This window comes from Capra hircus, chromosome 27, assembly GCF_001704415.2.
Source record: "Capra hircus breed San Clemente chromosome 27, ASM170441v1, whole genome shotgun sequence".
NCBI classification, from domain to species: domain Eukaryota; kingdom Metazoa; phylum Chordata; class Mammalia; order Artiodactyla; family Bovidae; genus Capra; species Capra hircus.
The window spans coordinates 11,233,831-11,260,033 of record NC_030834.1 but is presented as its reverse complement, the minus strand read 5'-3'; the positions used below and the strand labels follow the sequence as shown (position 1 = coordinate 11,260,033).

The following is a 26,203-nucleotide window of genomic DNA, read 5'->3' as shown; positions in this document are numbered from 1 at the left end:
GACTTTTAGTCTTTTTTCTTCAGTTTAATAAAGTTCTTATAAGTTTGTTGGGAACTTGCTCTTGTGGATCTTGCCTGGAGAATCCCAGGAACAGGGGAGCCTGGTGAGCTGCCGTCTATGGGGTCACACAGAGTCGGACACGACTGAAGTGACTTAGCAGCTTAGCAGCTAATAAGATACATGATATGTAAATTAGTTTATAAAATGAATTCATGATTAAGCCACTCACTTTATCCATTAGGTACTATAGGCAAAATGCTAAGGCCTGTGAGTTTACAAGTGCCAAAACCAAAACACTGTTTACAATATGAAAAAATAAAAAATGATTGGCTCCAAGATATGGAAAAAGTAAAATTGATATGTATTTAAATTTCTAAAAACAATGCAAAGATTTAACTTGTTATATTCAAGAACATGCATGTGGAAAAAATGTTAGATTTTCTCATTTGCAAGTACTTCTCATTAAATACAATGGTTCTCCAGAAATCACAATTGCTAGTTAAAAAGCTGCTGCTGCTGCTGCTGCTAAGTCACTTCAGTCGTGTCCGACTCTGTGCGACCCCATAGACGGCAGCCCACCAGGCTTCCCCATCCCTGGGATTCTCCAGGTAAGAACACTGGAATGGGTTGCCATTTCCTTCTCTACTCACAGTTAAGTAATTTCATAAGCAAAATTATAAAATTTCTTCCTAGAGTTCTTTTTTTTTTTGCCATATGAATTTTTCACTTAGCAGTATGCCAACTGCATGTTTTTCAGTGGAAGGTAGTTTACTTGTTTATCAATACCTAAGCAGAGAAGACTCTTGCGAGTCCCTTGAACTGCGAGGAGATCCAACCAGTCCATCCTAAAGGAGACCAGTCCTGGGTGTTCATTGGAAGGACTGATGCGGAGGCTGAAACTCCAATACTTTGGCCAACTCATGCGAAGAGTTGATTCATTGGAAAAGACCCTGATGCTGGGAGGGATTGGGGGCAGGAGAAGGGGATGACAGAGGATGAGATGGCTGGATGGCATCACTGACTCGATGCACATGAGTTTGGGTGAACTCCGGGAGCTGGTGATGGACAGGGAGGGCTGATGTGCTGCGATTCATGGGGTCACAAAGAGTTGGACACAACTGAGCGACTGAACTGACTGACTGAACTGAAGCACATGTGTCTTTGTTCTCTTCCACAGTAACTAACAGTTCCTTCAGAAGGCAATGGATATCACTCGGGGTCTCGCTGAGAAATGAAAATTCGACCTTTTCTCCCCTGGTCACAGCTGATGGAAAACAATAAACCAAGATGGACCAATTTGCAGGAGCGTCTGTTTTTATTTCCTCTCCCACTCCGAGGCACAGTTTTGCCATGTCAGGGCCCTTGAGTGAAGACAGTCAACCTGAACTCCCACTGACTCCCTGAGCTCTTCTCCACAGCTCTCCCCACCACCCACTTGGGTTTGTTGCCTAGGCCCCTAGCGGCTGGGGATCTGCATCAACTGCTGTTACTCAGGGAAGGATCGGTGTGTAGACTGTGTTCCTCCTCCTGGTCCTTCTCACTGGACTTGGCTGACTGCATGCAGATCTCAGTTAATACAGCTATTTGCCGCCTCTCCCTCCCCACAACTGCAGAATCAGGGCTAAGGGAAACTGTGCTTGCTCAGGCCTCACATTCGGCTTGCCACCTTTCTGTGCCCCTTGGTTGAGTCACTCACAGGATGAATCCCAGAAGACAGAAGGACCCAGAGAGCTTGGGCTTTGGTCTCAGGAGCAAAGATTAATACCTTATCAGAGTTTGATACGAAGATTAATAAATTGAGTTAGGAAAAATATCTTTTATTTTCCTTTTTCTGAAACTATGTATTGTTCAGTTTTTCAATAAATATTTGGCAAAATTCATCAATGAAACTGGAACTTTCTTTGTGGGAAGATTTTAAATTATGGATTCAATATCTTTAACAGAGAACTGTTTAGACTTTCCATTTATTGTGATTTTTTTTCAGAAGTGGTAATTTTAAAGCAGCTTATTCATTTCATTTAATGGTCAATCTTTTGACATAAAGTTGTTCATAATATCCCTTACAGTGTCTATAGGAGCTAAAGTTATGTCCCTTCTTTCATTCCTAACTATAGCGATACTATATGCATCTTTGTTTTCTGTTTCATTGATTTATGTCTTAAAATTTGCTCATTTCCTATATTCTTGAGATGAAAGTTTAGCTCATTGTTTTTAAATCTTTTCTAATTCATTTAAAGATATATATTTGCTCTATGAGTCTCTTTAGCTACATCTCACAAGTTCTGATGTGTTAGTTTGATCTCAGAATTATGGATTTCTTAGAAGTATGTTGTTTCATTTCTAAATATTTGGATATTTTCAGTTTCATCTTTCTTAATTTAGTCATGGTCAGAGACCATAGTTGCATAATTCTCATACTCTGAAACTGTTGTTTTGCTATGATCCACTCTGGTCTATTTTGGTGAATGTTCCATGTGCACTAAAAATGTACGTTTTGTAGTTGTCAAATATGTAAATGTCAAGTAAAGCTTATTAACATTCTTTTTGAAATCTCATATATAAATGAGATTATACAGTATTTATCTTTCTGTGTCTTAACTAACTTAGCAAATGTCCTTTGTGTTTGTCCATGTTGTCACAATGGCAGGATTGAGAAAGGGCAGGAGTGAGTAGGGTGAGATTTCCTCCTTTTTCACAGCTGAATAAATGTATCCTGTTTTCTTTATCCATTTGTCTGTTATGGACACAGATTATTTCCATATCTTGGCTATTGTGAATTATGCTGCAAAGAACATAGGTATGCATATATTTCTTTGAGATACTGACTTCATTTACTCCTGATATATGCCCAGAGGTAAGACTGCTGGATCATATGGTATTCTATTTTTAATTTTTGCGGAACTGCCATACTGCTTTCCCTAATGGCTGTACCAGTTTATATTCTCTCTTCCACAGCATACCGCAGTTCCAGTTTCTCCACACACACATTTGATAATACTTGTCCTTTTCATCTTTTGGGTAATATCCATTCTAAAAGTTGTAAGACTTTGTCTTGTTGTGGTTTTTATTCGTATTTCCCTGATAATTAGTGATGTTCAACACTTTTTCATGTATCTGTTGGTAATTATATGTCTTCTCCAGAAAAATGTCTATTCAGGTCATTTTGCCCATTTTGTAAGTGGAATATTTGTGATTTTTTTTTTTTTTGCTATTGAGTTACATGAATTCCAAATATACTTTGGTTATTAACTCCTTCTCAAATATATGATTTGCAAGTATTTTTCCCATTCCGTAGGTTGCTTTTTCACTTGTTAACTGTATCCTTTGCTGTGAAGAGCTTTTTAGTTTGCTATAACGAGAGAAGAGAGTGACAAAAGAACTACAAGACAAATGCAAAACTGTTAATAAAACGGCAATAATAAATCCTTCCCCATCAATAATTACTTTAAATGAAAGTGGGTTAAACTTCTCAATAAAAAGATACAGTGTCTGAATGATTAAAAATGAAAGCAAACTCCCACTGTATGCTATCTATAGGAAACTCACTTTAGATTGAAGGTATACATAGGCTGAAAGCAAGAGGAAGAAAAAGATATTTCACACAAATGATAACCAAAACAAAGGAGTGGTTATATTTAAATCAGATGAAACAGACTTCACATCAAAAACTGCCTCTAGAGCCAAAAAAAAAAAAAAAAAAAAAGATCATGACACAATGATAAAAGGGTAAATTCAATAGAAAGATATAATAATTGTAAATATACATGCACCCCAAATCAGAGCACCTTAGTGTATAAAACAAGGATTGACAAATCTGAAAGAAGAAATTGACAGCAATGCAATAATAGTAGGAGATTTCAGTGAAACCCCATTTTAAATAATAGGTAATGCACAGAAAATCAATAAACAGCAGACTTGAACAGCACTACAGACATGTGGACCCAACAGGCCTGTACAGAACTTTTCACCCAAAGCAGAAGAATGCACATTCTGATTACATATAGAACATTCCCCAAACAGGCCAGAAAACAAGTCTTAAATTTAACAAGATGGAATCCATAACCAGCATCTTCTGCTTTAGATTAATATTTTCTTGTATGCTGTGTGATCTGCTCCCATTGAGGCTGCATGCAGTTTTTCCCTGCCTGAGCTGTTGTACTTGTGGAATATGACCAGGCAAGAAAGCCACACAAACTCTTAGTTCTTACTAGATGTAAAGGTAATCTTCCAAGAGTAAACTCTATTCAAGTTTGTGTCTGCCTTTGGTCATTTTCCAGGTCCTTTGGGTTTTTAAAGGTATTTTGCCAGGCATTTATAATTGTTTTCTGTGTGAAGAATCAGACTACATATTAGTGTAATCTTTACCAGAAGTCATCCCCAGGGGTGGACTTGGCAAATCACAGAATATATTAAAAAAAAATTTTCTTGGAAAACTGCCAGATTGTTCTCTGGAATGGTTATTACTGCTTACATGCCTACAAACCAAGTCTTATGTTTCTCTTCATTCTTACCTGCACTAAATGCTATTCACCACTGTGCTAAGCTGCTAAGTCGCTTCAGTCATGTCTGACTCTGTGTGACCCCATAGACAGCAGCCCACCAGGCTCCCCATCCCTGGGATTCTCCAGGCAAGGACAATGGAGTGGGTTGCCATTGCCTTCTCCAATGCCTGGAAGTGAAAAGTGAAAGTGAAGTCGCTCAGTTGTGTCCTACTCTAAGCAATCCCATGGACTGCAGCCCACCAGGCTCCTCCATCCATGGGATTTTCCAGGCAAGAGTACTGGAATGGGGTGCCATTGCCTTCTTCAATTCACCACCCTAATTTTTGCTAATTTATTGGATAGAAAGTGATACATCATTGTTGTTTTAATTTGTTCATTTGTGATTACTATTTAAGCTAAAGATCTCTTTATATCCTTTTAGGCATTTACTTATCATGCTTTATGAAAAAAAAGTATAACATTTTCCTATATTGCTACTGGATTTTTTTTGTCTCCTTCTGTCTCCTCCCATACCTTTGTGTGTGTGTGTGTGTGTGTGTGTGTGTGTAGGGGTATGCTCAGGTATGTTGGATATCCTAGATAGTAATTCCTGGTTGGTATTAAACTTTGCAAATGTCCTCTCCTTGTCTTTCACTTTTCTCTTAACTTTTTAATACTTGTGTCCTTTCTAAAGCCACTCTCTTATTTTTCAAATTAAGAGAAAGAGTCTTCCCATTATCCCTTTTAAGTATTTCCTTCTAATTATTTTAATTTTTCTCCTTCTGGAAAATACTATTATTAACACTTCTCTACTCCTTATCTCTTAATTTTAGTTTTGTCTTTTCTATATTTTTTTAATCCTTTCTTGTTCTTTCCTGGGAGAGTTTGTCAATTGGAGCAATAAGTGTTTATGCTACTACTTATACTAACACTTGTGATTTTATTTCTTGTCACTTGGTTATTTTAGAGAAATATTTGTTAGTGTTATGTCAGGAAGCATTTAACAGGAGGCTTCCTGTGTGCTGTTTTGGATCTGTCAGGAATTCTATTTCTTATTAATTCCTGAATATTCAGGAATTAAGAGGAGAGGCAAGCCTCTCTCGGGGACTGGGGAATCCAGGCATTTCCTTCGTTAGTTTTTCTATATGGTGATAAGTGCCCACTTCCTTCTTGTGAACCATACAGTAAAAGTGATTACAACTCTCTCTCCCTTTAATATGGATCACCTATGTTTTGTAAGTCTGGAATTTTAATCTTTATCTTTGCTGAGAATAACTACAGTATATATGCCTATACCATGTTGATTAAAACACCTTTGCTCCATCAGAGCTTTGGTCCCTGTGTCTTTCTTTCTCTCTCTCTCTCTCTCCCTCTCTCTTTTTCAGGCTGATCCCCTGGAGCGCAGAGGCTCTCTGAGTTCACTTTCTTGCCCGGGCTTCTAAGACCCTCTCGAGAAGGCACTCTGCACCTTCACCCCATCGAGAGGTTGCCTGAGGCCGCTGTGAACAGAGCAAGCCTTGTGTCAGGGGCTTTTTTGGCTTTCTGCGTAAACCAAGGAATATCAGCCTCTTTCTCTCTCCTTTACTTTCTTACTGGTCTACTCTGGACTACCAGGTTCTGGTCCATTAAAGGACCTCAAAAGTGTTATATTCTGCTAATAACTTCTCTTTGTTTTTCAGGAAAACCAAGCAATTTCAAAGTGAATTTATAAACATGATTTTGACATTTGTTAAAGGAAATGTATAGTCAATATTGAGTATGCCTATATTTCAGTGTATTTAGTATGATGTGGGAAAGGATCTGCGAAAGGAAGGATGCCTATAGACCTCAAGAGATCAAACTCTTCTTGCTCCTAATAGAGGCAGAATGAACTGTAAAAGGGGCTAACAAAGTAAAAACTAGGGGCTACAGGATTACACAGTGTGGCAATAATAACTTGTGATATTAAAGAAGATTTTTTGAAAAGTATTCAAACAAAGATTGTATGGGTGGAGGGGAGGAGACTTCTGCCATTGATAGCTGTCTAGTAGAAGGCAACCCCCTGCAGTATTCTTGCCTGAAAAATTTCCATGGACAGAGGAGCCTGGCCGGCTACAGTCCATGGGGTTGCGAAGAGTCCTGTAGGACTGAGACTGAGCACACACACGTACCCACAATGGCTATCCAACCACGAGATTTACCAGAGTCACAGTGTTTGCACCAGTGTTTGCAAATACATTTGCCTGCTGATGGGTAAGTATTGTTACTAGGAGGAAACTTTTGCTTGCTCTCAACTTGAGCATTTGAAAAGCCTCTTGGTGAAAGTGGAAGAGAAGAGTGAAAAAGCTGGCTTAAAATTCAACATTCAAAAAACTAAGATCATGGCATCTGGTCCAGTCACTTCATGGCAAAGAGATGGGGAAACAATGGAAACAGTGACAGACTTAATTTTTGGGGGGGCTCCCAAATCACTGCAGATGGTGACTGCAGTCATGAAATTAAAGGATGCTTGCTCCTTGAAGAAGGGCTATGACCAACCTAGACAGCATATTGAAAAAGCAGAGACATTACTTTGCCAACAAAGGTCCGTCTAGTCAAGGCTACAATTTTTCCAGTGGTCATGTATGGATGTGAGAGTTGGACTGTGAAGAAAGCTGAGCGCTGAAGTATTGATGCTTTTGAACTGTGGTGTTGGAGAAGACTCTTGAGAGTCCCTTGGACTGCAAGGAGATCCAACCAGTCCATCAACAATATTGTAAAGTAATTAACCTCCTATTAAATTTATATTAAAAAATTTAAAAAATATAAAACAAAACTAAAAGAAAATAAAGGAGATCAGTCCTGAAAATTCATTGGAAGGACTGATGCTGAAGCTGATGCTCTGGTACTTTGGCCACCTGATGCGAAGAGCCGACTCATTAGAAAAGACCCTGATGCTGGGAAAGGTTGAAAGCAGGAGGAGAAGGGGACGACAGATGATGATGAGATGGTTAGATGGCATCACCGACTTGATGGACATCAGTTTGAGTAAACTCCAGGAGCTGGCGATGGACAGGGAGGCCTGGTGTGCTGCAGTCCATGGGGTCGCAAAGAGTCTGACATGCCTGCGGGACTGAACTGAGCATTTAAAAAGTGTGCTGATATTTATTCAGTTCAGTTCAGTCAGTGAGTTGTGTTTCACTGCGATCCCATGAACCGCAGCACGCCAGGCCTCCCTGACTGTCACCAACTCCCGGAGTTTACCCAAACTTATGTCCATCGAGTCAGTAATGCTATCTAACCATCTCATCCTCTGTCGTCCCCTTCTCCTCCGGCTCCCAATCCCCCCCCAGCATCAGAGTCTTTTCCAATGAGTCAACTTTTCGCATGAAGTGGCCAAAGTACTGGAGTTTCAGCTTTAGCATCAGTCCTTCCAAAGAACAACCAGGACTGATCTCCTTTAGAATGGACTGGTTGGATCTTCTGCCGTTCAAGGGACTCTCAAGAGTCTTCTCCAACACCACAGCACTGAAGCATCAGTTCTTCAGTGCTCAGCTTTCTTTATAGTCCAACTCTCACATCCATACATGACTACTGGAAAAATCGTAGCCTTGATTAGATGGATCTTTGTTGACAAAGTAATGTCTCTGCTTTTTAATATGCTGTCTAGGTTGATCATAACTTTCCTTCCAAGAAGTAAGCGTCTTTTAATTTCATGGCTACAGTCACCATCTGCAGTGATTTTGGAGACCCCCAAAATAAATTCTGACACTTTTTCCACTATTTCCCCATCTATTTGCCATGAAGTGATGGGATCGGATGCCAGGATCTTAGTTTTCTGAATGTTGAGCTGTAAGCCAACTTTTTCACTCTCATCAAGAGGTTTTCACTTTCATCAAGAGGCTCTTTAGTTCTTTTTCACTTTCTTCCATAAGGGTGGTGATATCTGCATATCTGAGGTTATCCGATATTTATTAGTCACCAGGTAATGCAACAGAGAAGGCAATGGCAACCCCCTCCAGTACTCTTGCCTGAAAAATCCCATGGACGGAGGAGCCTGGTAGGCTGCAGTCCATGGGGTCGCGAAGAGTCCGACAGGACTGAGCGACTTCACTTTCACTTTTCACTTTCATGCATTGGAGAAGGAAATGGCAACCCACTCCAGTGTTCTTGCCTGGAGAATCCCAGGGAGGGTGGAGCCTGGTGGGCTGCCATCTATGGGGTCGCTCAGAGTCGGACATGACTGAAGGGACTTAGCAGCAGCAGCAGCAGGTAATGTAAGGAAAAGCCATTTTTAGTAAATGGCATTATGATAGATTACCTTTGCACCTTCTCCTCACTGTAATTGGAAACTACTTCAAAAACCGTCAATCCAAGTCGAAGATACAACCAAAACCAAGCACCGCCAACCAGCCTCATCTGAGAACTGTAATTTGCGCAGCTTTTCCTTCCTTCCCAAGAAACCGAATGCTCTCTCCTCAGCCGCAGCTGCCCACCAGCTGCAGGCTAGGCGCGCCCACTGGCCCTCCGGGAGGCAGCCACCCCCAGCCTTCTCCTCGCGCGCTGCCGGCGTCGCCCACCCGCGCTGTTCACCGCAACGCCTCAACCGTCACTGTTGGGCCAGTGTGGCTCCAGGTCAGCGGAGCCATGTTCCTTCTTCTGGTCTTTCTCACCGTTCTCAGGGGACTGCACGGAGGCCCCAGTAAGTCCAGAACCTTGTCTTTTCCGGTTGAAGGGCTGCCCTTTTCCGTCCAGAGTCGGCCCCAGACCTCCCTCCCACCCCCGTCTGACCCTCGGCCTCGAGGTCTGCAGCCGAGGAGGCAGAGGCAGTGTCAGCGCAGAAAATCTTTTCATTTCTCCGGGTGATTTATTTCCTTGTCTGTAAAACGGACAAAAATGAAAGATGTGGTCTTTTTGACATTCAGAATTCTGCTCTTCTAGAAATAATTGCACTGCCAGGAAGAAGGCATTTATCAATGAGTTCCTCCTTGGTAACTGCAGTCTTCCACCTTCTCCTTGGAAAATTGCAGATCACCTTTGTCTTCAGCATTCTGTATCTTTTTTTCCTTTGCAAATGGTCCCAGTTTCTTGATGCATTCCACTTTTTAAATTTCCTTATCTCTTACCTCAGTGTAATTTGTTACTGTTACTTAGTCAAACTGCCTGCCTGCGAACAGGAAAACAGAGAGAATGAAACCTTAAGATTATAAAGAGTTAAGAAATGTATGTGTAAGAAGGACCAAGAGTTAAGAAATGTATGTGTAAGAAGGACCAAAAGACAGCAGAAAGGGAAAGCAGATGCATATATTACACACCAAAAAGTTGGTAATGTAGAAAAACACATGAAGAATTGGATTTAGAAATGAAAACGTAAGATTACAAGTATCAGAATAACTTTGCTTGTTTTTTTTTTAGATCTTCATAAAAAGTTTGTGCAGACCACAATTCCTGAAAGGATTTCAACGTCTGAGGCAATCAAAGACCCAGAAAATAATGTAATTGGGAAATAATATTTGTATTTCTTAAATTGTGTGAAATTGCTTTTAATATCAAGACCATAGCTGCTGATGTTGGGCAGTAATTCAGTTCTCGGAGGCGGAGCTGAGTGCTCAGACCAGGTTCACAAGGAGGAACATTTTGATGAGAACTGTTGAGGCAAAAAAAAAAAAAAACAACATTTATTTGGGGTTTGTTAGGATTGCAGCCTGGGAAACACAGATCCAAGAACCACTTGAAATATGTTCCACCAGACTACAAAATGGTGGAAGAAAGCTACTGGGTTCCATAAATTGTTAAGAATTAGGATTGGAGCTGGCAAGAAGTAAGGGTGTCCATTAAGCAAGAATTGGGGTTAGAGTTTGAAATGATTACATAGCTGGGAAAAAGAGAGGGGGCCTATGAAACTACAGGGTTGCATCCAGCAGCTGCTAGCAGATACAGTTTTGAAAATGTTTGGTGGTGTCCTTGAGTTTGATACAGTTCAGAAAATTCCAGTTCTCAGTGATGCAAGAATTTGTCTGAAACCCCATCCACTGGTGGACACCTGACTCCATTTGGGATGCCTGAACCATAGTTATTGCACTTTGATTGTTAAATGATCTTAAACATGTCATCACTATTCTCTCCACCCAAAGCCACGTATTTTACTTATTAATTTAACTCAGTAAGAGAATCTCTGCAAAAGTTTCCTGTTGTCTAAGTCTCATCTGGAAGGGATTTTACTTGCGAAACCTTGTGAGCAAGGCTCTTTTTTGTTTCACTAGAAAAATACTATGCAAAAACAAAGGGAACATTTTGTTTTCTGCATAGTGATTACTTGCACCAATGGCTGTGCTCCAACAGGGTGACACAAGCCCATCTTTCATGTTTCTGTAATTGCAAAGGGAGCTGTTTCATTCTTTAATTGTTGCAGTGGATTTTAACCTGGCACTTGAAAATTTGCTTACAATTTTGAAATAAAAACTTATGGTAGTTGTGCATTTAGTCATTTGGGCAGAAAGACTGATGATACACAGTGTGAAAAACTATTATGGTGCCTGCTACAATTTCTTATATCTTCTTCCTCTGAGTTTTTCTTAATCCCCCAAATTTGTTATATCACCTTCTCTGGTATTGTATGAAGAAATCATTTATTTCTTTTGCTTAGCCGTTAGTATATGCAGGTTTATATTTGACTTTCCACCAAGTTTAGTGAACTTTTCACCATGTTTAGTGAACAATTGCAAACCACACAAAGAACTTCAAAAAGGAACTTTTCCTCAGTTGAGAAATTTCTACTGTTCAAAATATTCATTACAAGATTTACACTTGTGTTTTGGCATTTTGGGATTTAAATATATGCAAATAAAAATGTAGATAATCGTTTAAAAACATTTAAAGAATTGAAAATATTGAATTGAAAATCTTGCAGCTGTGTCAGTGAAACCGTCAGAAGTCTAAACTCATAACTAATCATAAAAGAGATGAACTGTTGAAAAGATTGTGAACTTGTGAACAAACTATAAACTGAACTTGATATGTTACTCAAAACAAATGAGGACCTTACAATTTGCTTGTAAGGGCCAGTTGTAAACCCAGTCTTTCTGAAGAGAGCCAGCTAATCTTATATAAGGTTTTGGGAAGCCTAGTGTTCAGGGACCCATGGGCTTTCAGAAAGGAGAGTGTTTAGGTATAGACAGGCTTTCAGTTGTGTTGGTGTAGTTAGTTGAGGTAGACTACTTGTTGGTCTTCTCACTTTTGGAATCCTCATCAGTGGATTGAAGCACTTACTGACTCCTGTCTAGAAGCTGTGGCTGTCACTAATTCACTACTTTTAGAAACTTGCGGTTGTCGTTGATTTGCAAACTTTCAGAAGCTAGTTATTGGAGTGTGGCTGTTTTTAATTGGCTGATTTTTCTGATTGTACATGGTGATAAAAATTATCTCTAATGGTAGTTACACAACTTGAGATTTTGGCCAAATGATAATCCTTATTTCATCCTAGTAACTCACTTATTTTGTAACTGAAAGTTTGTATCTGTTTATCTCCGTCACCTATTTCATTCATCCCCCTAAACCCTCTTCCCTATGGCAGCTACCTGTTCTCTGTATCTGTGGGTCTCTCAGCTTCAGTTCAGTTCAGTCCAGTCTCTCAGTTGTGTCTGACTCTTTGCGACCCCATGAATCGCAGCACGCCAGGCCTCCCTGTCCATCACCAACACCCGGAGTTCACTCAAACTCATGTCCATCGAGTCGGTGATGCCATTTGGCCATCTCATCCTCTGTCGTCCCCTTCTCCTCCTGCCCCCAATCCCTCCCAGTATCAGAGTCTTTTCCAATGAGTCAACTCTTCGCATGAGGTAGCCAAAGTATTGCAGTTTCAGCTTTAGCATCAGTTGGTTCATTTGTTTTGTTTTTTTATATTCCACGTATAAGAGCTTAGTACTGTGTTGTAGGTCCATCCGTGTTGTAAATGGCAAGTTTTCACTTTTTGAGTAATACTATTTTGTGTAAAAACCATATCTTCATCTATTCATCTACTGATGGGCACTTAGATTGCTTCCATATCTTGGCAATTGTAAATAATTGCAATGAACATGGGGTGCATGTATCTTTTTGAATTAGAGTTTTTGTTTTCTTCAGGAAAAAACTCAGAAGTGAAATTTCTAGACCCTCTTGTAGTTCTGTCTTTAATTTTTTGAGGACCCTCTATAGTATTTTACATAGTGGCTACACCAGTTTACATTCCAACCAACATTGTATGAGGGTTCTCTTCTCTCCACATCCTCTCACACTGTTATCTCTTGTCTTTTTTTATCATAAGTGTGAGGTGATAGCTCATGGTTTTGATGAGCATTTCCTGATGATTAGTAATGTTGAGGATTTTTTCATGTGCCTGTTGGCCATCTGTATGTCTTCTTTGAAGAAATATCTATTCATATATTCTGCCCATTTTTTAAATGTGTTGCTTGCTTTTCAGATATTGAATTGTAGAAGTCCTTTGTTTACTTTGAATCTTGGTCCTTTATCATATATATTTTTTGTGAATATTTTCTCCTGTTCAGTAGGCTTTTTCATTGTGTTAGTAGTAGTTTCCTGCACCGTGAAAAGCTTTTTAGTTTGATATAGTCCTGTTTGTTCATTTTGTCCCCCCCCTGGTTTCCTGAGGAGATATTTTAAAAAATATTGCTAAGACCACTGTCAGTGAGCATACTGCCTCTGTTTTCTTCTGGCAGTTTTATGGCTTTAGGTCTTACATTTAAGTCTTTAATTGATTTTTCAATTTATTTTTGTATATGGCGTGAGAAAGAGGTCCAGTTTGATTCTTTTCCATGTGGTTGTCCAGTTTTCCCACAATTTATTGAAGAGGCTGTCTTTTTCCTATTGTATATTCCTGCCTTCTTTGTCATACATTACTTGACCATGTACGTGTGGGTTTATTACTAAGCTCGCTGTTCTGTTTCTTTGATCTCTGTGTCTGTATCTGTGCTAGTAACATACTGTTTTGGTTACTGTTGTGTGGTATAGTTTGAAATCAGGGAGTGTGATATCACCTGTCTTGTTTTTCTTTCCCAAGATTGTTGGCTATTCAGTTCTTTTGAGGTTTCATAAACATTCTATTTTATTTTATTTATTTATTTTTTTTAAGTTTTTTATTTTTTAAATTTTAAAATCTTTAATTCTTACATGCGTTCCCAAACATGAACATTTTAGAATTATTTATTTTAGTTCTGTGGAAAATGCCGTTGGTATTTTGATAAGGGATTGCATTAAATCTGTAGATTGCTTTGGGTAATATGGTCATTTTAACTATTAATTCCTATAATCTATGTACACAGTTTCTTTCCATCTTTTTATATCATCTTTCCATCTGTTTGTATCATCTTTAGTTTCTCTCATCAGTGTCTTATAGTTTTCTGAGTAGAGGTTGTATTACCAGGTTGGTTAGATTTATTTCTTGGTATTTTATTCTTTTTGATGCAGTTGTAAATTGGATTGTTTTCTTAGTTTTTATTTCTGATAGTTTGTCAGTGTATAGAAATGCAACAGATTTCTGCATAGTAGTTTTTTTTCTTGCAACTTTGCTGAGTTCATTTATTACTTCTAATAGTTTTTTGGTAGCCTCTTTGCTGCTGCTGCTGCTAAGTCGCCTCTTTAGGATAGTCTATATGTAATATCATGTTACATGCAACAGTGACAGTTGTACTTTTGCCATTTTTATTTCCTTTTACTAATTTTTCATCTGATCAATTTCACTAGGACTTCCAATACTATGTCAAATAAAAGTGATGAAAGTGAGGATCCTTGTTTTCTTCCTGATCTTGGAGGAAAAGCTTTCAGATTTTCATGATTGAGTATTTTAGCTATGGGCTTGTCAGACATGGACTTTATTATGTTGAGGTGTCATAGTGATGTCAAAAGTTTTTTTTTGTATTTCACAATTTTTAAACTCTTGAATTTGTTATTATGATATATCACAATATTTGACTTACAGATATTGAGATATCCTTGCACCTTTGGAATAAATCCTACTTTATCTTGGTGTATGGATTTTAAAAAATATATTGTTTAATTTGTTTTGATAATATTTTGTTGAGGATTTTTGCATCTATGTTCATCAGTGATATTGTTCTATAGTTTCCTTTTTTGTGGTGTCTTTGTCTGGTTTTGGTATCAGGCTGATACCTCATTGAATAAGAGAGTGTTCCTTTCTCTTTAATATTTGGGAGTGCTTTGGGAAGGATAGGTGTTAACTCTTCTTTTAATGTTTTGTAGGCTTCACCTATAAAGCCATCTGGTCCCTGGATTTTTGTTTGTTTGGAGTTTATTTAAATTACTGATTCAGTTCATTACAATCTATTCATATTTTGTATTTCTTATTGATTTAGTCTTGAGAGATTGTACATTTCTAGTAATTTATCCATTTCTTCTGAATTGTCCATTTTACTGGTGTATAATTGTTCTCAGTACTCTCATGATATTTTGTAGTTCTGGGGTGTTTGTTAGATTTAGTCTTGAGAGATTGTACATTTCTAGTAATTTATCCATTTCTTCTGAACTGTCCGTTTTACTGGTGTATAATTGTTCTCAGTACTCTGATGATTTTTTGTAGCTCTGGGACTTTTGTTAGAACTTCTTTTTTATTTCTGATTTTATTTTGGTTCTTGTTTTTCTTGATGAGTCTTACTAAAAGTTTTGTGATTTTTATTTATCTTTTCAAAGAACCAGCTCTTAGTTTCATTGATTCATTTTAAAATTTCTATGTCATTTATTTCTGTTCTGATCTTTTTGATAGCTTGCCTTCTACTAAATTTGGGTATTGTTTGTTCTTCTTTTTATATAGTTCGTTTGGTGTAAGGTTAGATTATTTATTTGAGATTTTTCTTGTTTCCTGAGATAAGACGTATTACTAAAAATGTCCCTCTTAGAACTGCTTTTGCCGCATCCCATATATTTTGGATCAGTTTGTTTCCATTTTCATTTGTCTCCAGGTACTTTTTGATTTGCTCTTTGATTTCTGCAGTATTACATCAGTTGTTTAGTAGCATATTGTTCAGATTCCACATGCTAGTTTTTTTTGAAGTTTTTTTTTGTTGTTGTTGTTCTGATTTCTAGTCTCAGACCTCTGTGGTCTGAAAAAATGAGTGATTTGATTTCAGTTTTCTCAATTTTACTGAGACTTGTTTTTGGCATAGTATGTGGTCTATTCTGAAAATGCTTCCAGTGCCCTTGAAAAGAATGTATTCTTCTTTTGGATGGAATTTTCTGTAAGAATCTCTCAAGTTTATTTGATAGTGTGACATTTAAGGCCAGTGTTTCCTTATTAATTTTAATTTTCTGTCTCTATTATCTGTCCATTAATGTAAGTGAAGGGTTAAAAACCCTACTGTTGTTGTATTACTCTCAATTCCTCCTTTTTTGTTTGTTAATATTTGCTTTATGTATTTAGGTACTCCTATGTTGGGTGCATATATATTTACAATTATTATATCAACTTGTTGCCTTGATCCCTTTATCATCTGGGCTGTTGGACTGTTATTCATATTGTCCTATATTCCACTGCCTTAATTAATGTAGCTTTATTACAAGTTTTAATATAGGTTAGTACTGGTACTCATACTTTTCTTTCAACACTTTGAAGAGGTCATTCCATTGCCTTTTGTCAGTCACACAATTTATTAAGAATTGTTCTGAACATAATGTGTCATTTTTCTCTTATTGATTTTGAGTGTTTTCTCTTTTTCTTTTGTTTTAAATTTTTGCGTATGACATGCCCAGGTTTGCTTTCTTTATGTTCATACTGCTTTGGAATTATATAATAATTTGACACTGTGAGTTGTTATCTTTCATAAGCTTTGAAAGTGTCGACTGTGACACTTTCAAATGTTATTTCTTAGTCTTACCTTTCTCCTTATTTTTTGGATTATAATTACATGAGTGTTGGATTGAAGTGAAGTGAATTGAAGTCCCTCAGTCGTGTCTGAATCTTGGCGACCCTATGCACTGTAGCCTACCAGGCTTCTCCATCCATGGGATTTTCCAGGCAAAAGTACTGGAGTAGGTTGCTGTTTTCTTCTCCAGGGGGTCTTCCTGACCCAGGGATCGAACCCAGGTCTCCCTCATTGTAGGCAGACGCTTTACAGTCTGAGCCACGAGGGAAGTACATGAGCGTTAGACATTTTTAATTGGTCACATTTCTCTTGTTTTCTTCTTTGCATTTTTCTCTCTGTGTTTCAACATGGACATTGTTAACTGACCTGTATTCCTGTCACCAATCTTAACCCCTGCTAAGTCTAATCTTCTTTTATACCCTTTCATTGAATTTTTAGTAACAGATACAGAATTGGTTTTTTTCTGCTGTACAATTTTAATTTGTTTCTTTATGACAGATTCTACACTTCTATTGAAATTCTCTGTGTTCTCATTTTAATCAAAGTTACTTAACTGGTATTACTTGTGGGCTTGTTGTTATTCTCTATTTTTTATTTATTTATTTTAAATTTGATCATGCTCTTTAGCATTTGTTATCTTTTTTTTTTTTAAGGGAAAGTTGGTGCATTTGTTTGCTAAGGCCCCTATAACAAAGAAACACAAACAATGTGTCTTAAGTGACAGAAACTTATTGTCTCATAGTTTTGGAGGCTAAAAGTCCAAGATCAAGATGTTGGCAGCATTGGTTCTTTTTGAGTACTATGAGTGACAGATCTGTTCCCAGCCTCTGCCATTAGCTTATAGAGACCAGAGATTTTCCCATTGTGTAGGTGTGTCTAAATTTCCCTTTTTTATAAGCATACCACTTACATTGGATTAGTTCAGTTCAGTTCAGTCGCTCAGTCGTCTCTGACTCTTTGCAACCCCATGAATCGCAGCACACCAGGCCTCCCTGTCCATCACCATCTCCCAGAGTTCACTCAGACACACGTCCATCGAGTCCGTGATGCCATCCAGCGATCTCATCCTCTGTCGTCCCCTTCTCCTCCTGCCCCCAATCCCTCCCAGTATCAGAGTCTTTTCCAATGAGTCAACTCTTCACATGAGGTGGCCAAAGTACTGGAGTTTCATCTTTAGCATCATTCTTTCCAAAGAAATCCCAGGGCTGATCTCCTTCAGAATGGACTGGTTGTATCTCCTTGCAGTCCAAGGGACTCTCAAGAGTTTTCTCCAACACCACAGTTCAAAAGCATCAGTTCTTCGGCACTCAGCCTTCTTCACAGTCCAACTGTCACATCCATATATGACTACTGGAAAAACCATAGCCTTGACTAGACGGACCTTAGGCGGCAAAGTAACGTCTCTGCTTTTGAATATGCTATCTAGGTTGGTCATAACTTTCCTTCCAAGGAGCAAGCGTCCTTTAATTTCATGGCTGCAGTCACCATCTGCAGTGATTTTGGAGCCCCCCAAAAATAAAGTCTGACACTGTTTCCACTGTTTCCCCATCTTTTTCCCAAGAAGTGATGGGACTGGATGCCATGATCTTCATTTTCTGAATGTTGAGCTTTAAGCCAACTATTTCACTCTCCTCTTTCACTTTCATCAAGAGGCTTTTTAGATTCTCTTCACTTTCTGCCATAAGGGTGGTGTCATCTGCATATCTGAGGTTATTGATATTTCTCCCAGCAATCTTGATTCCAGCTTATGTTTCTTCCAGTCCAGCGTTTCTCATGATGTACTCTGCATAGAAGTTAAATAATCACGGTGACAATATACAGCCTTGACATACTCCTTTTCCTATTTGGAACCAGTCTGTTGTTCCATGTCCAGTTCTAACTGTTGCTTCCTGACCTGCATACAGATTTCCTAAGAGGCAGGTCAGGTGGTCTGGTATTCCTATCTCTTTCAGAGTTTTCCACAGTTGATTGTGATCCACACAGTCAAAGGCTTTGGCATAGTCAATAAAGCAGAAATAGATGTTTTTCTGGAACTCTCTTGCTTTTTCCATGATCCAGCGGATGTTGGCAATTTGATCTCTGGTTCCTCTGCCTTTTCTAAATCCAGCTTGAACATCAGGAAGTTGACGGTTCACGTATTGCTGAAGCCTGGCTTGGAGAATTTTGAGCATTACTTTACTAGCATGTGAGATGAGTGCAATTGTGCAGTAGTTTGAGCATTCTTTGGCATTGCCTTTCTTTGGGATTTGAATGAAAACTGACCTTTTCCAGTCCTGTGGCCACTGTTGAGTTTTCCAAATTTGTTGGCGTATTGAGTGCAGCACTTTGACAGCATCATCTTTCAGGATTTGAAATAGCTCAACTGGAATGCCATCACCTCCACTAGCTTTGTTTGTAGCGATGCTTTCTAAGGCCCACTTGACTTCACATTCCAGGATGTCTGGCTCTAGATGAGTGATCACACTATTGTGATTATCTGGGTCATGAAGATCCTTTTTGTACAGTTCTTCTGTGTATTCTTGCCACCTCTTCTTAATATTTTCTGCTTCTGTTAGGTCCATGCCATTTCTGTCCTTTATCAAGCCCATCTTTGCATGAAATGTTCCCTTGGTATCTCTGATTTTCTTGAAGCGATCTCTAGTCTTTCCCATTCTGTTCTTTTCCTCTATTTCTTTGCACTGATTGCTGAAGAAGGCTTTCTTATCTCTTCTTGCTATACTTTAGAACTCTGCATTCAGGTGCTTATATCTTTCCTTTTCCTAGCTGCTTTTCGCTTCTCTTCTTTTAGGGCCACACTAATGGCCTCTCCTTAACTTGATTACCTCTGTAAAGGCCTTGTCTCTGAATAAGGTCACATTCTAAAGTTAGGAATTCACATGTAAATTTGGATGGAGGGAGAAAACAACTGAACCCAAACAGTTGAATTTGTGTGTGAAAGTTTGTAGAAGCTCTGGATGATGTCTTTTTGGAATTTTTTCTTCCTGTCCCTTTTGTAGATTTCTTGTTAATTGCATCCTAATTTTGTTGTTGTTTTTCCCCTTTATTTTCATCATATTTATTTAATAAATAGACATGTCTGTGATCTCCCTCTGTTCTCTCCTACATTCTCTTCTGCCGGGAGCCAGTGTGAGGAATCCCGCCCGTGACAAGGTCATGAGGCAGGAAGCTGACATACGCAAGGCGTGCTCAGACTTCAGGGACCCCTCTGGAAATTCCTAAGCATGTACCCCAACAAAAATCTGCCGGCTTTTGTGCTCTGCTTTTCCACTCTTCTGACATTTTCTGGAAAAAGTCAATTCAGGGCTTTAGTCTTCTGCATTTGAAAGAGTGTTTCAATCCAAAAACCCCTCTGATGGCTTTCTAGCCTGCCTGCAGGACTCTGCGCGTGTGATTGTTTGAGGCCTCCTGACCGCAGGAGGCACAGGAAGCTTAAAACATCCTAGGAATGTAGGAGCTTCCGAAGAGTCAAAATCTTTAGAATACGACTGATTAAAGGTTTCATTTGTTGAGTCAATGCTTGCTGCCAAATTTTCATATCCTTTATTTTTAGATATAGTTGGTATATAGAAAAACAAGTAGTAGACCTGGTATTAGCAACATTAGATCTTTGAGTTAAGTACCTTCTTTGTTATATCCCACTGCACCTTTGTTCTATAGAGATGTAACTTTAATGCTTTAAGGAGATGCAGATTAAAAAAAAACGCTTCAGGGGAAACAAAATTAACATTCATTAAGGAAGAGAGCCAAAAAGTGTTAACAAGCCTCTTGGCCAAAAGATAATGTAAATCACCTGAGACCTTTTGTATACAAAATGATGTATAGAAAGAGTCTGGGCTGCGAACGCTACATAATTCTGTGTTACCCATTGATCTCCGTGTTTTATAAAAAGTATAAAAGGCCTTCTGAACAATAAAGGAGGGGGGCCAGGGGCCGGGGGCCAGTTTCTCGGACCAGTTTCTCGAACTGGTCTCTCGACCTGGTTTCTTGGGACTCTGGCTCCCCCCATGTCTCTCTCTCTCTCTCTTTCTCTTCTTCTCTCCCCTTCCTCTCTGCTCTTTACTTTAACTTCAGGCTGAATCTCCATCTGGGGCGCGGAGGCTCGCCAGGTCTACTTACTTGCCCCGGCTGTTAAGACCCGCACGAAAGGGAGCTTAAGGCGAGGCACCCTTAGATATTCAAGCGGGCGCCGGTGGCCCAACGTAGATGGTGCAAATTCCTTGTCTGGAATTTTATTGGCCTTCCGCTTAAACCAAGCTATTCAGCCCTCTTCCTCCACTTAACCTTCTTACTACACTATAGTTTCTTAATCTAATCTTACATTAATAAACAAACAAGTCTTTCCACGCCAACGCCGTCCACCCTTCGAGTTCCCTGGATCCACCGGGGCTGGACCCCGGCACTCTTCCAGAGGAATTTCATTGCTTGCATTCGGTAAGCAAAGTGCGGTGGTGCTTATTGTGTCATCTTGCCAAGGGTGTGGTACATTTCTTGTAGTTCTGTCTTTTAGAACTGTCTCTTCCAATGAACAGGAAAATTTACTTTCTAGGAGGGCTGGGAGTGAGCAAGAAATGGTTTCTCTCAAGTGAGGTGGGCATCTTGGCATTGACCTTGGGCATGGTGAGTTGGTGGTGTGTGTCTTAGACTAGAGATGATTATCAGCAAGTCTATTCCTCAGATGTGTGAGTGATGGTGAATAGCAGGCATGTGGGAATGCTGCCACCTAGTTCTCAATTCAGAATTCTGAAGACTTTAATATCCACATGGCAATGGAAGCACATATAATAATTATGCATTATTATTAATTTTGTCAATCTCAAAAGGATAACTTAGAAAAAACATTATTTAGCATAAGTTTTGTGAGTGTTATTATTGATTTTTTTGGATGCTCATGTACAGGTGGCTTACATCATTACAATAGGAGGAAATCCATATTTTGTCCATCTCACAAAGCAGTAAGTAATTATTTTATCTTTTAAAATTTTAATTTTTTGGTGTATTGATTAAAAAAATAATTATGCATAGAATCATTTTAATTCAAATGTTTATTGGATATGTGTATACATTCGATACCTATTGTGTGTCAGTTTTTGGGTAAAGTCCTAAGCACACAAAAGGCAATGAAACAAGTAGTCTTAATTAAATAATTTGTCAGTGAAGAAGTGTTTTATAATGCAATATTGTGATAAATGTGTAGATAGTATTCTTTGGAAATCAGGGAAGGCTTTTTGCAAAGAGATGTCTTGAAGAAAGATACTTAGTTCTAAAAGAAGTGGGGTAGTTTTTGGGGGTATTCTGTTTTGAAGAAATCATCTACAGGTTGATACAGAGTAGATTTTGTGGTGTGCAGAAATTCAGTGTGAGAATGATTGAATGACATATTTTTTTGAGGATAAAAGTAAAAGATTTTGGAAAAGTGGGCAGGAGCCAGATTGTAGAAGATCTATAATACCATGGTAAGGATATTAAAAGCCATAAATATTTTTAAGCACATACTTATATAGGTCCATTGAGTCTCATAGGCTGTTTTTGAGGGGATAAAAATGGAATTGGAATGTCTAATTATATAATAGTTTAAGTGCATGATGATAGTAGCTTGAAGAATGGTCATTGCACTGGAAAGAAAAATTCAGTAGATCTTGACAGATTTGGTAGGATGATTGGCAAACAGGGAGGAATTTTGGATAATTTAGTTGTTGCTTAAGAAAATTGGTGGGTTATAGTGTAATAAAATGAGGGGTATTAATGAAGGAGATATTTATCTGAGGGGTGACTTTGGTTTGCATTGCTTGTAAGATATTCAAGCGGCTTTTTTTCCATTAGGTATACAAATATAGGAATTTGAATCTCTAAGGAGAGATTGGCAATACAAATTTAGCAGTAATTAAAAAAAATGAGAACTTACAGAGTGCTCACAAATATACAGGTGGCTAAAGATGGAATCTTGGGAAAGACCAGTGTTTCTATTTTTGGTTCTGCCAAAAGAGATCAAGCTAGAACAGTCAAGGAGGTACGAAGAGAAGCATGAGTGATGTGTGATGTAAATTAAGTGAATAGACCAAGTGGCCACATTTTTAAAAATGATACCAGAAGTCCAGTGCAATGATTACTTTAAAATTGTCTTTTGGATTTGACATTCTGGTGGTTATGGATCTTTTCTAGAGGAGTTAAGGGTGAGTAACAATTGACAAAGTGAAGAAACTGTGTGTAGACTACTGTTTTGATAAAATCTATTGAGAATTGAAAATATGTAGGGAATAGTGAGAGAAAGACACAGGGCTGAGGGACAGTTATTCAGGACGACAATGACTTGACAGTAAACTTTTCAATAGTATTAAGATAAAAACAGTAGCGAGGAAGAGCTTGAAGTTACAGTACTAATAAAGTGACGTATCTTCAATACATGGCACAGAATAAGATGCATAGTATAGGTGTGAGGGTTTGCTTTGAACAAAAGAAGCAATCATTCTCAAAGATAAGGAGTGAGGATGGGTACAGGGGATCTGACAGTGAGGTGACATGGAAGTTACCGAGATGATTGACAGGAATGATGCCAAGTTTTTGTATAATTACTGAGGAGAATGAAAGAAAATTCTGACCAGGGTTATTGAGAAGAACTTGGTACTCAGTTAAGGTTCAGTTCAGTTCAGTTCAGTTGCTCAGAACTTGGTACTCAGTTAAGGTTCAGTTCAGTTCAGTTCAGTTGCTCAGTCATGTCCGACTCTGTGACCCTCTGGACTGCAGCATGCCAGCCTTCCCTGTCCATCACCAACTCCTGGAGCTTGCTCAAACTCATATCCATCAAGTCGGTGATGCCATCCAACCATGTCATCCTCTGTCATCCCCTTGTCCTCCTGCCTTCAGTCTTTCCCAGCATCAGGGTCTTTTCCAATGAGTCAGTTCTTCACATCAGGTGACCAAAGTATTGGAGTGCAGCTTCAGCATCAGTCCTTCCAATGTCAGGACTGATTTCCTTTAGAACTGACTGGTTTAATCTCCTTGAAGTCCAGGGGACTCTCAAGAATCTTCTCCAACACCACAGTTAAGTTTAGTTAAGGTTAGGAGCTGTGGCTGTGAGGGCGCAGGAGGGCCTAGAGGAGCTATTCTACATTCAAGGTCATGAGGGGCAGACGTGAGGAGATACCCCTCTTCCAAGGCAAGGAGCAGCGGCTGCACTTTGCTGGAGCAGCCGTGAAGAGATTTCCCACGTCCAAGGTAAGAGAAACCCCAGTAAGATGGTAGGTGTTGCAAAAGGGCATCAGAGAGCAGGCACACTGAAACCATAATCACAGAAAACTAGTCAATCTAATCACACTAGGACCACAGCCTTGTCTAACTCAATGAAACTAAGCCATGCCCATGGGGCCACCCAAGACAGGTGGGTCATGGTGGAGAGGTCTGACAGAATGTGATCCACTGGAGAAGGGAATGGCAAACCACATCAGTATTCTTGCCTTGAGAACCCCATGAACAGTATGAAAAGGCAAAATGATAGAATACTGAAGGAAGAACTCCCCCAGGTCAGTAGGTGCCCAACATGCTACTGGAGATCAGTGGAGAAATAACTCCAGAAAGAATGATGGGATGGAGCCAAAGCAAAAGCAATACCCAGTTGTGGATGTGACTGGTGATAGAAGCAAGGTCCGATGCTGTAACTGATGCTGGGAGGGATTGGGAGTAGGAGGAGAAGGGGACGACAGAGGATGAGACGGCTGGATGGCATCACTGACTCGATGGACGTGAGTCTGGGTGAACTCTGGGAGTTGGTGATGGACAGGGAGGCCTGGAATGCTGCAATTCATGGGGTCGCAAAGAGTCGGACATGACTGAGCGACTGAACTGAACTGAACTGAACTGAAGGTTAGTGAATGTGAATTTTATAGTGATGCTAAGAAAATCTTTCAAAATTTTAGCCTAACCCAACATTTTAATTTTGAGATTCAAGTTTAAAATCTAGAATTAATGAGCAATAATGACAGGGATTTGAAAGTTCTACGCTGAAAATTGAGACCTGTCTTATTTCACTGTTTGATATTTCTAGCAGTTTGGGTTGTTCATTATCATGCATTTTTGTACTATGTCACTGTAGTTAAAATACCTCCCTCTGCCCCAAACTTACTTAAATGACCAGTATGTGGGCAATAGGATATGCCAAGATAATTGGCACTACTTTAAATTCCTCCTTTAAAAAGAAAATTTGTATTATGAAGAATAATTTTTCTATGTTTTCTGTTTACAACTTGACCATGTTTTTGTGATTTCTGCCTAGGTCATTTTTATCTTCAGCTTCTGTTGTTTATTTTTATGACAAAAATGACATCCAACATCATCAGCCTTTGTCATCTCAGGTAAGACTTAGGTTTCTTTGTTATAGATTTCTTATTCTGAATTTTCCTTAAAATATAAATATTATGAAATTACTAGAATGTTATTACACACATTCAGTGAAATTAAATAACCTGGATTAGTTCTTACTTCTGCCTGGCACAACTCACTGGGTCATGGCCATTCATATTAAAGTACTAAGGTAGTGAAAATAAAAAATGCAAATAAGGTATCTGGAATGTCTGTTTAAAAAAGAAGTTAACCATTTTTCTTCCTGTTTTTTTTTTTTTCCTCAGATGGATTGCAATTATCATGGATATGTTGCAGGTTTTCCAAATTCTCTTGTATCACTCAACATTTGTTCAGGACTCAGGTTGTAGCCTATTTAGAGATACTCCTTTTGCCAGTTTTAGATCTTGCTAAACTGTAATATTTATCCTCCGGTACTTTTTCTAGTTCTACAGTCACCTTTATTATTTCGATTTCCTATGGAGTGAACCAGAATTACTGATAAAATAAAGTTAGTCACCCTGGCAGTGTCCATTCCAGATGGGAGCCTGCATGTTGATTCTAACAGGCTATGCTGCTTGAGGCTTTGAGCAATCTTGAGTATAAGTAGTGTTGATTGGGTCTCTCCATACTAGTTTTCTCAAATTCTTCATGTTTTTACAGGTGTCTTAATTTTCTAGAATGATTGTCAGTGCAGAATGCCTGAGTCTGACCGATACTTTGGCTCTGCTCACAGTCATTCTCAGGCAAATAGTACCTTTAACTCAGCCACACAAATGATTTAGAACATGAAGTGTCAGGGGAGATATAGGGATTTCAGAGAGAAGAAAGGAACCTAAACTAAGGAAAAGAGTGCCTGTGGCTACAGTCCTGGTTAGGACATCAACACCCTAGGTAGAAGTGTTAACCTGTTCAAGCACATACACGTGTGTCATAGATGCGTGTAGATGTGCCTGCATATGGGCACTTGCCATCAACCTCAACAAGGGTTAAATCGCATGCTCCTGCTGAATTTGCATCCCCTGAAGGAGTGGAGTTTAGGGTTGAGAGCAGAAATGCGGCACTCTGTGCTCTGTGAAGACCGGCAGAACAGGTCTTCAGGTAGTTAGATATTCTCAGTAGCTGATTTTATGAGCCCAATTTTTGTATTTCTTCATAGCTAGAAAAGTAATAAAATCCTTTATGGTAATGACTATTTCCTGTGACTACCAGAAGCTTCATGAGACTAGCAGAAACTTTCTACAAAAAATACATGCTTGATTGCATGTACACCACCTTCACAAAAATCACATATAAACTCTTCTTCCCTGCTACCTCTGTGGAACAGTTAGAACTATCTGAAATACTATCATCCAGGCTGCAGTCCTTGTTTTACTCCCAAATAAAACTTACCTTGCAGCTCTCTCGTGCATTTTTTTAAGTTGACAGATGCATGCCACTAAAACTGGTTTCTTTAAGATAATAAAAATATTTCTATTGGAATATTTGTAATAAAAGCCAGACATATACTGTGTTATTACTGTCCAGTTCTAGAACAATACCTCAAAGAATAAAGAGAGAAAT

General features: G+C 38.9%; 2 protein-coding genes across 2 annotated transcripts in view; both read left to right on the top strand.

Moving 5' to 3' along the window:
* The window catches only part of LOC102191489 (disintegrin and metalloproteinase domain-containing protein 32), a 214,423-nt gene extending 213,127 nt beyond the window's left edge, over window positions 1-1,296 (top strand). Inside the window, exon 22 of the mRNA XM_005698845.2 lies at window positions 1,178-1,296. Within this exon, the coding sequence (XP_005698902.2) occupies window positions 1,178-1,184 (7 nt within the window). The 3' untranslated portion in view covers window positions 1,185-1,296. The remainder of the gene's footprint in view (window positions 1-1,177) is intronic.
* The window catches only part of LOC102181098 (disintegrin and metalloproteinase domain-containing protein 5-like), a 127,291-nt gene continuing 107,724 nt past the window's right edge, over window positions 6,637-26,203 (top strand). Inside the window, exons 1-6 of the mRNA XM_018041763.1 lie at window positions 6,637-6,713; window positions 8,900-9,141; window positions 9,855-9,934; window positions 21,206-21,261; window positions 24,576-24,654; window positions 24,928-25,004. Of these exons, the coding sequence (XP_017897252.1) occupies window positions 6,637-6,713; window positions 8,900-9,141; window positions 9,855-9,934; window positions 21,206-21,261; window positions 24,576-24,654; window positions 24,928-25,004 (611 nt within the window). The remainder of the gene's footprint in view (window positions 6,714-8,899; window positions 9,142-9,854; window positions 9,935-21,205; window positions 21,262-24,575; window positions 24,655-24,927; window positions 25,005-26,203) is intronic.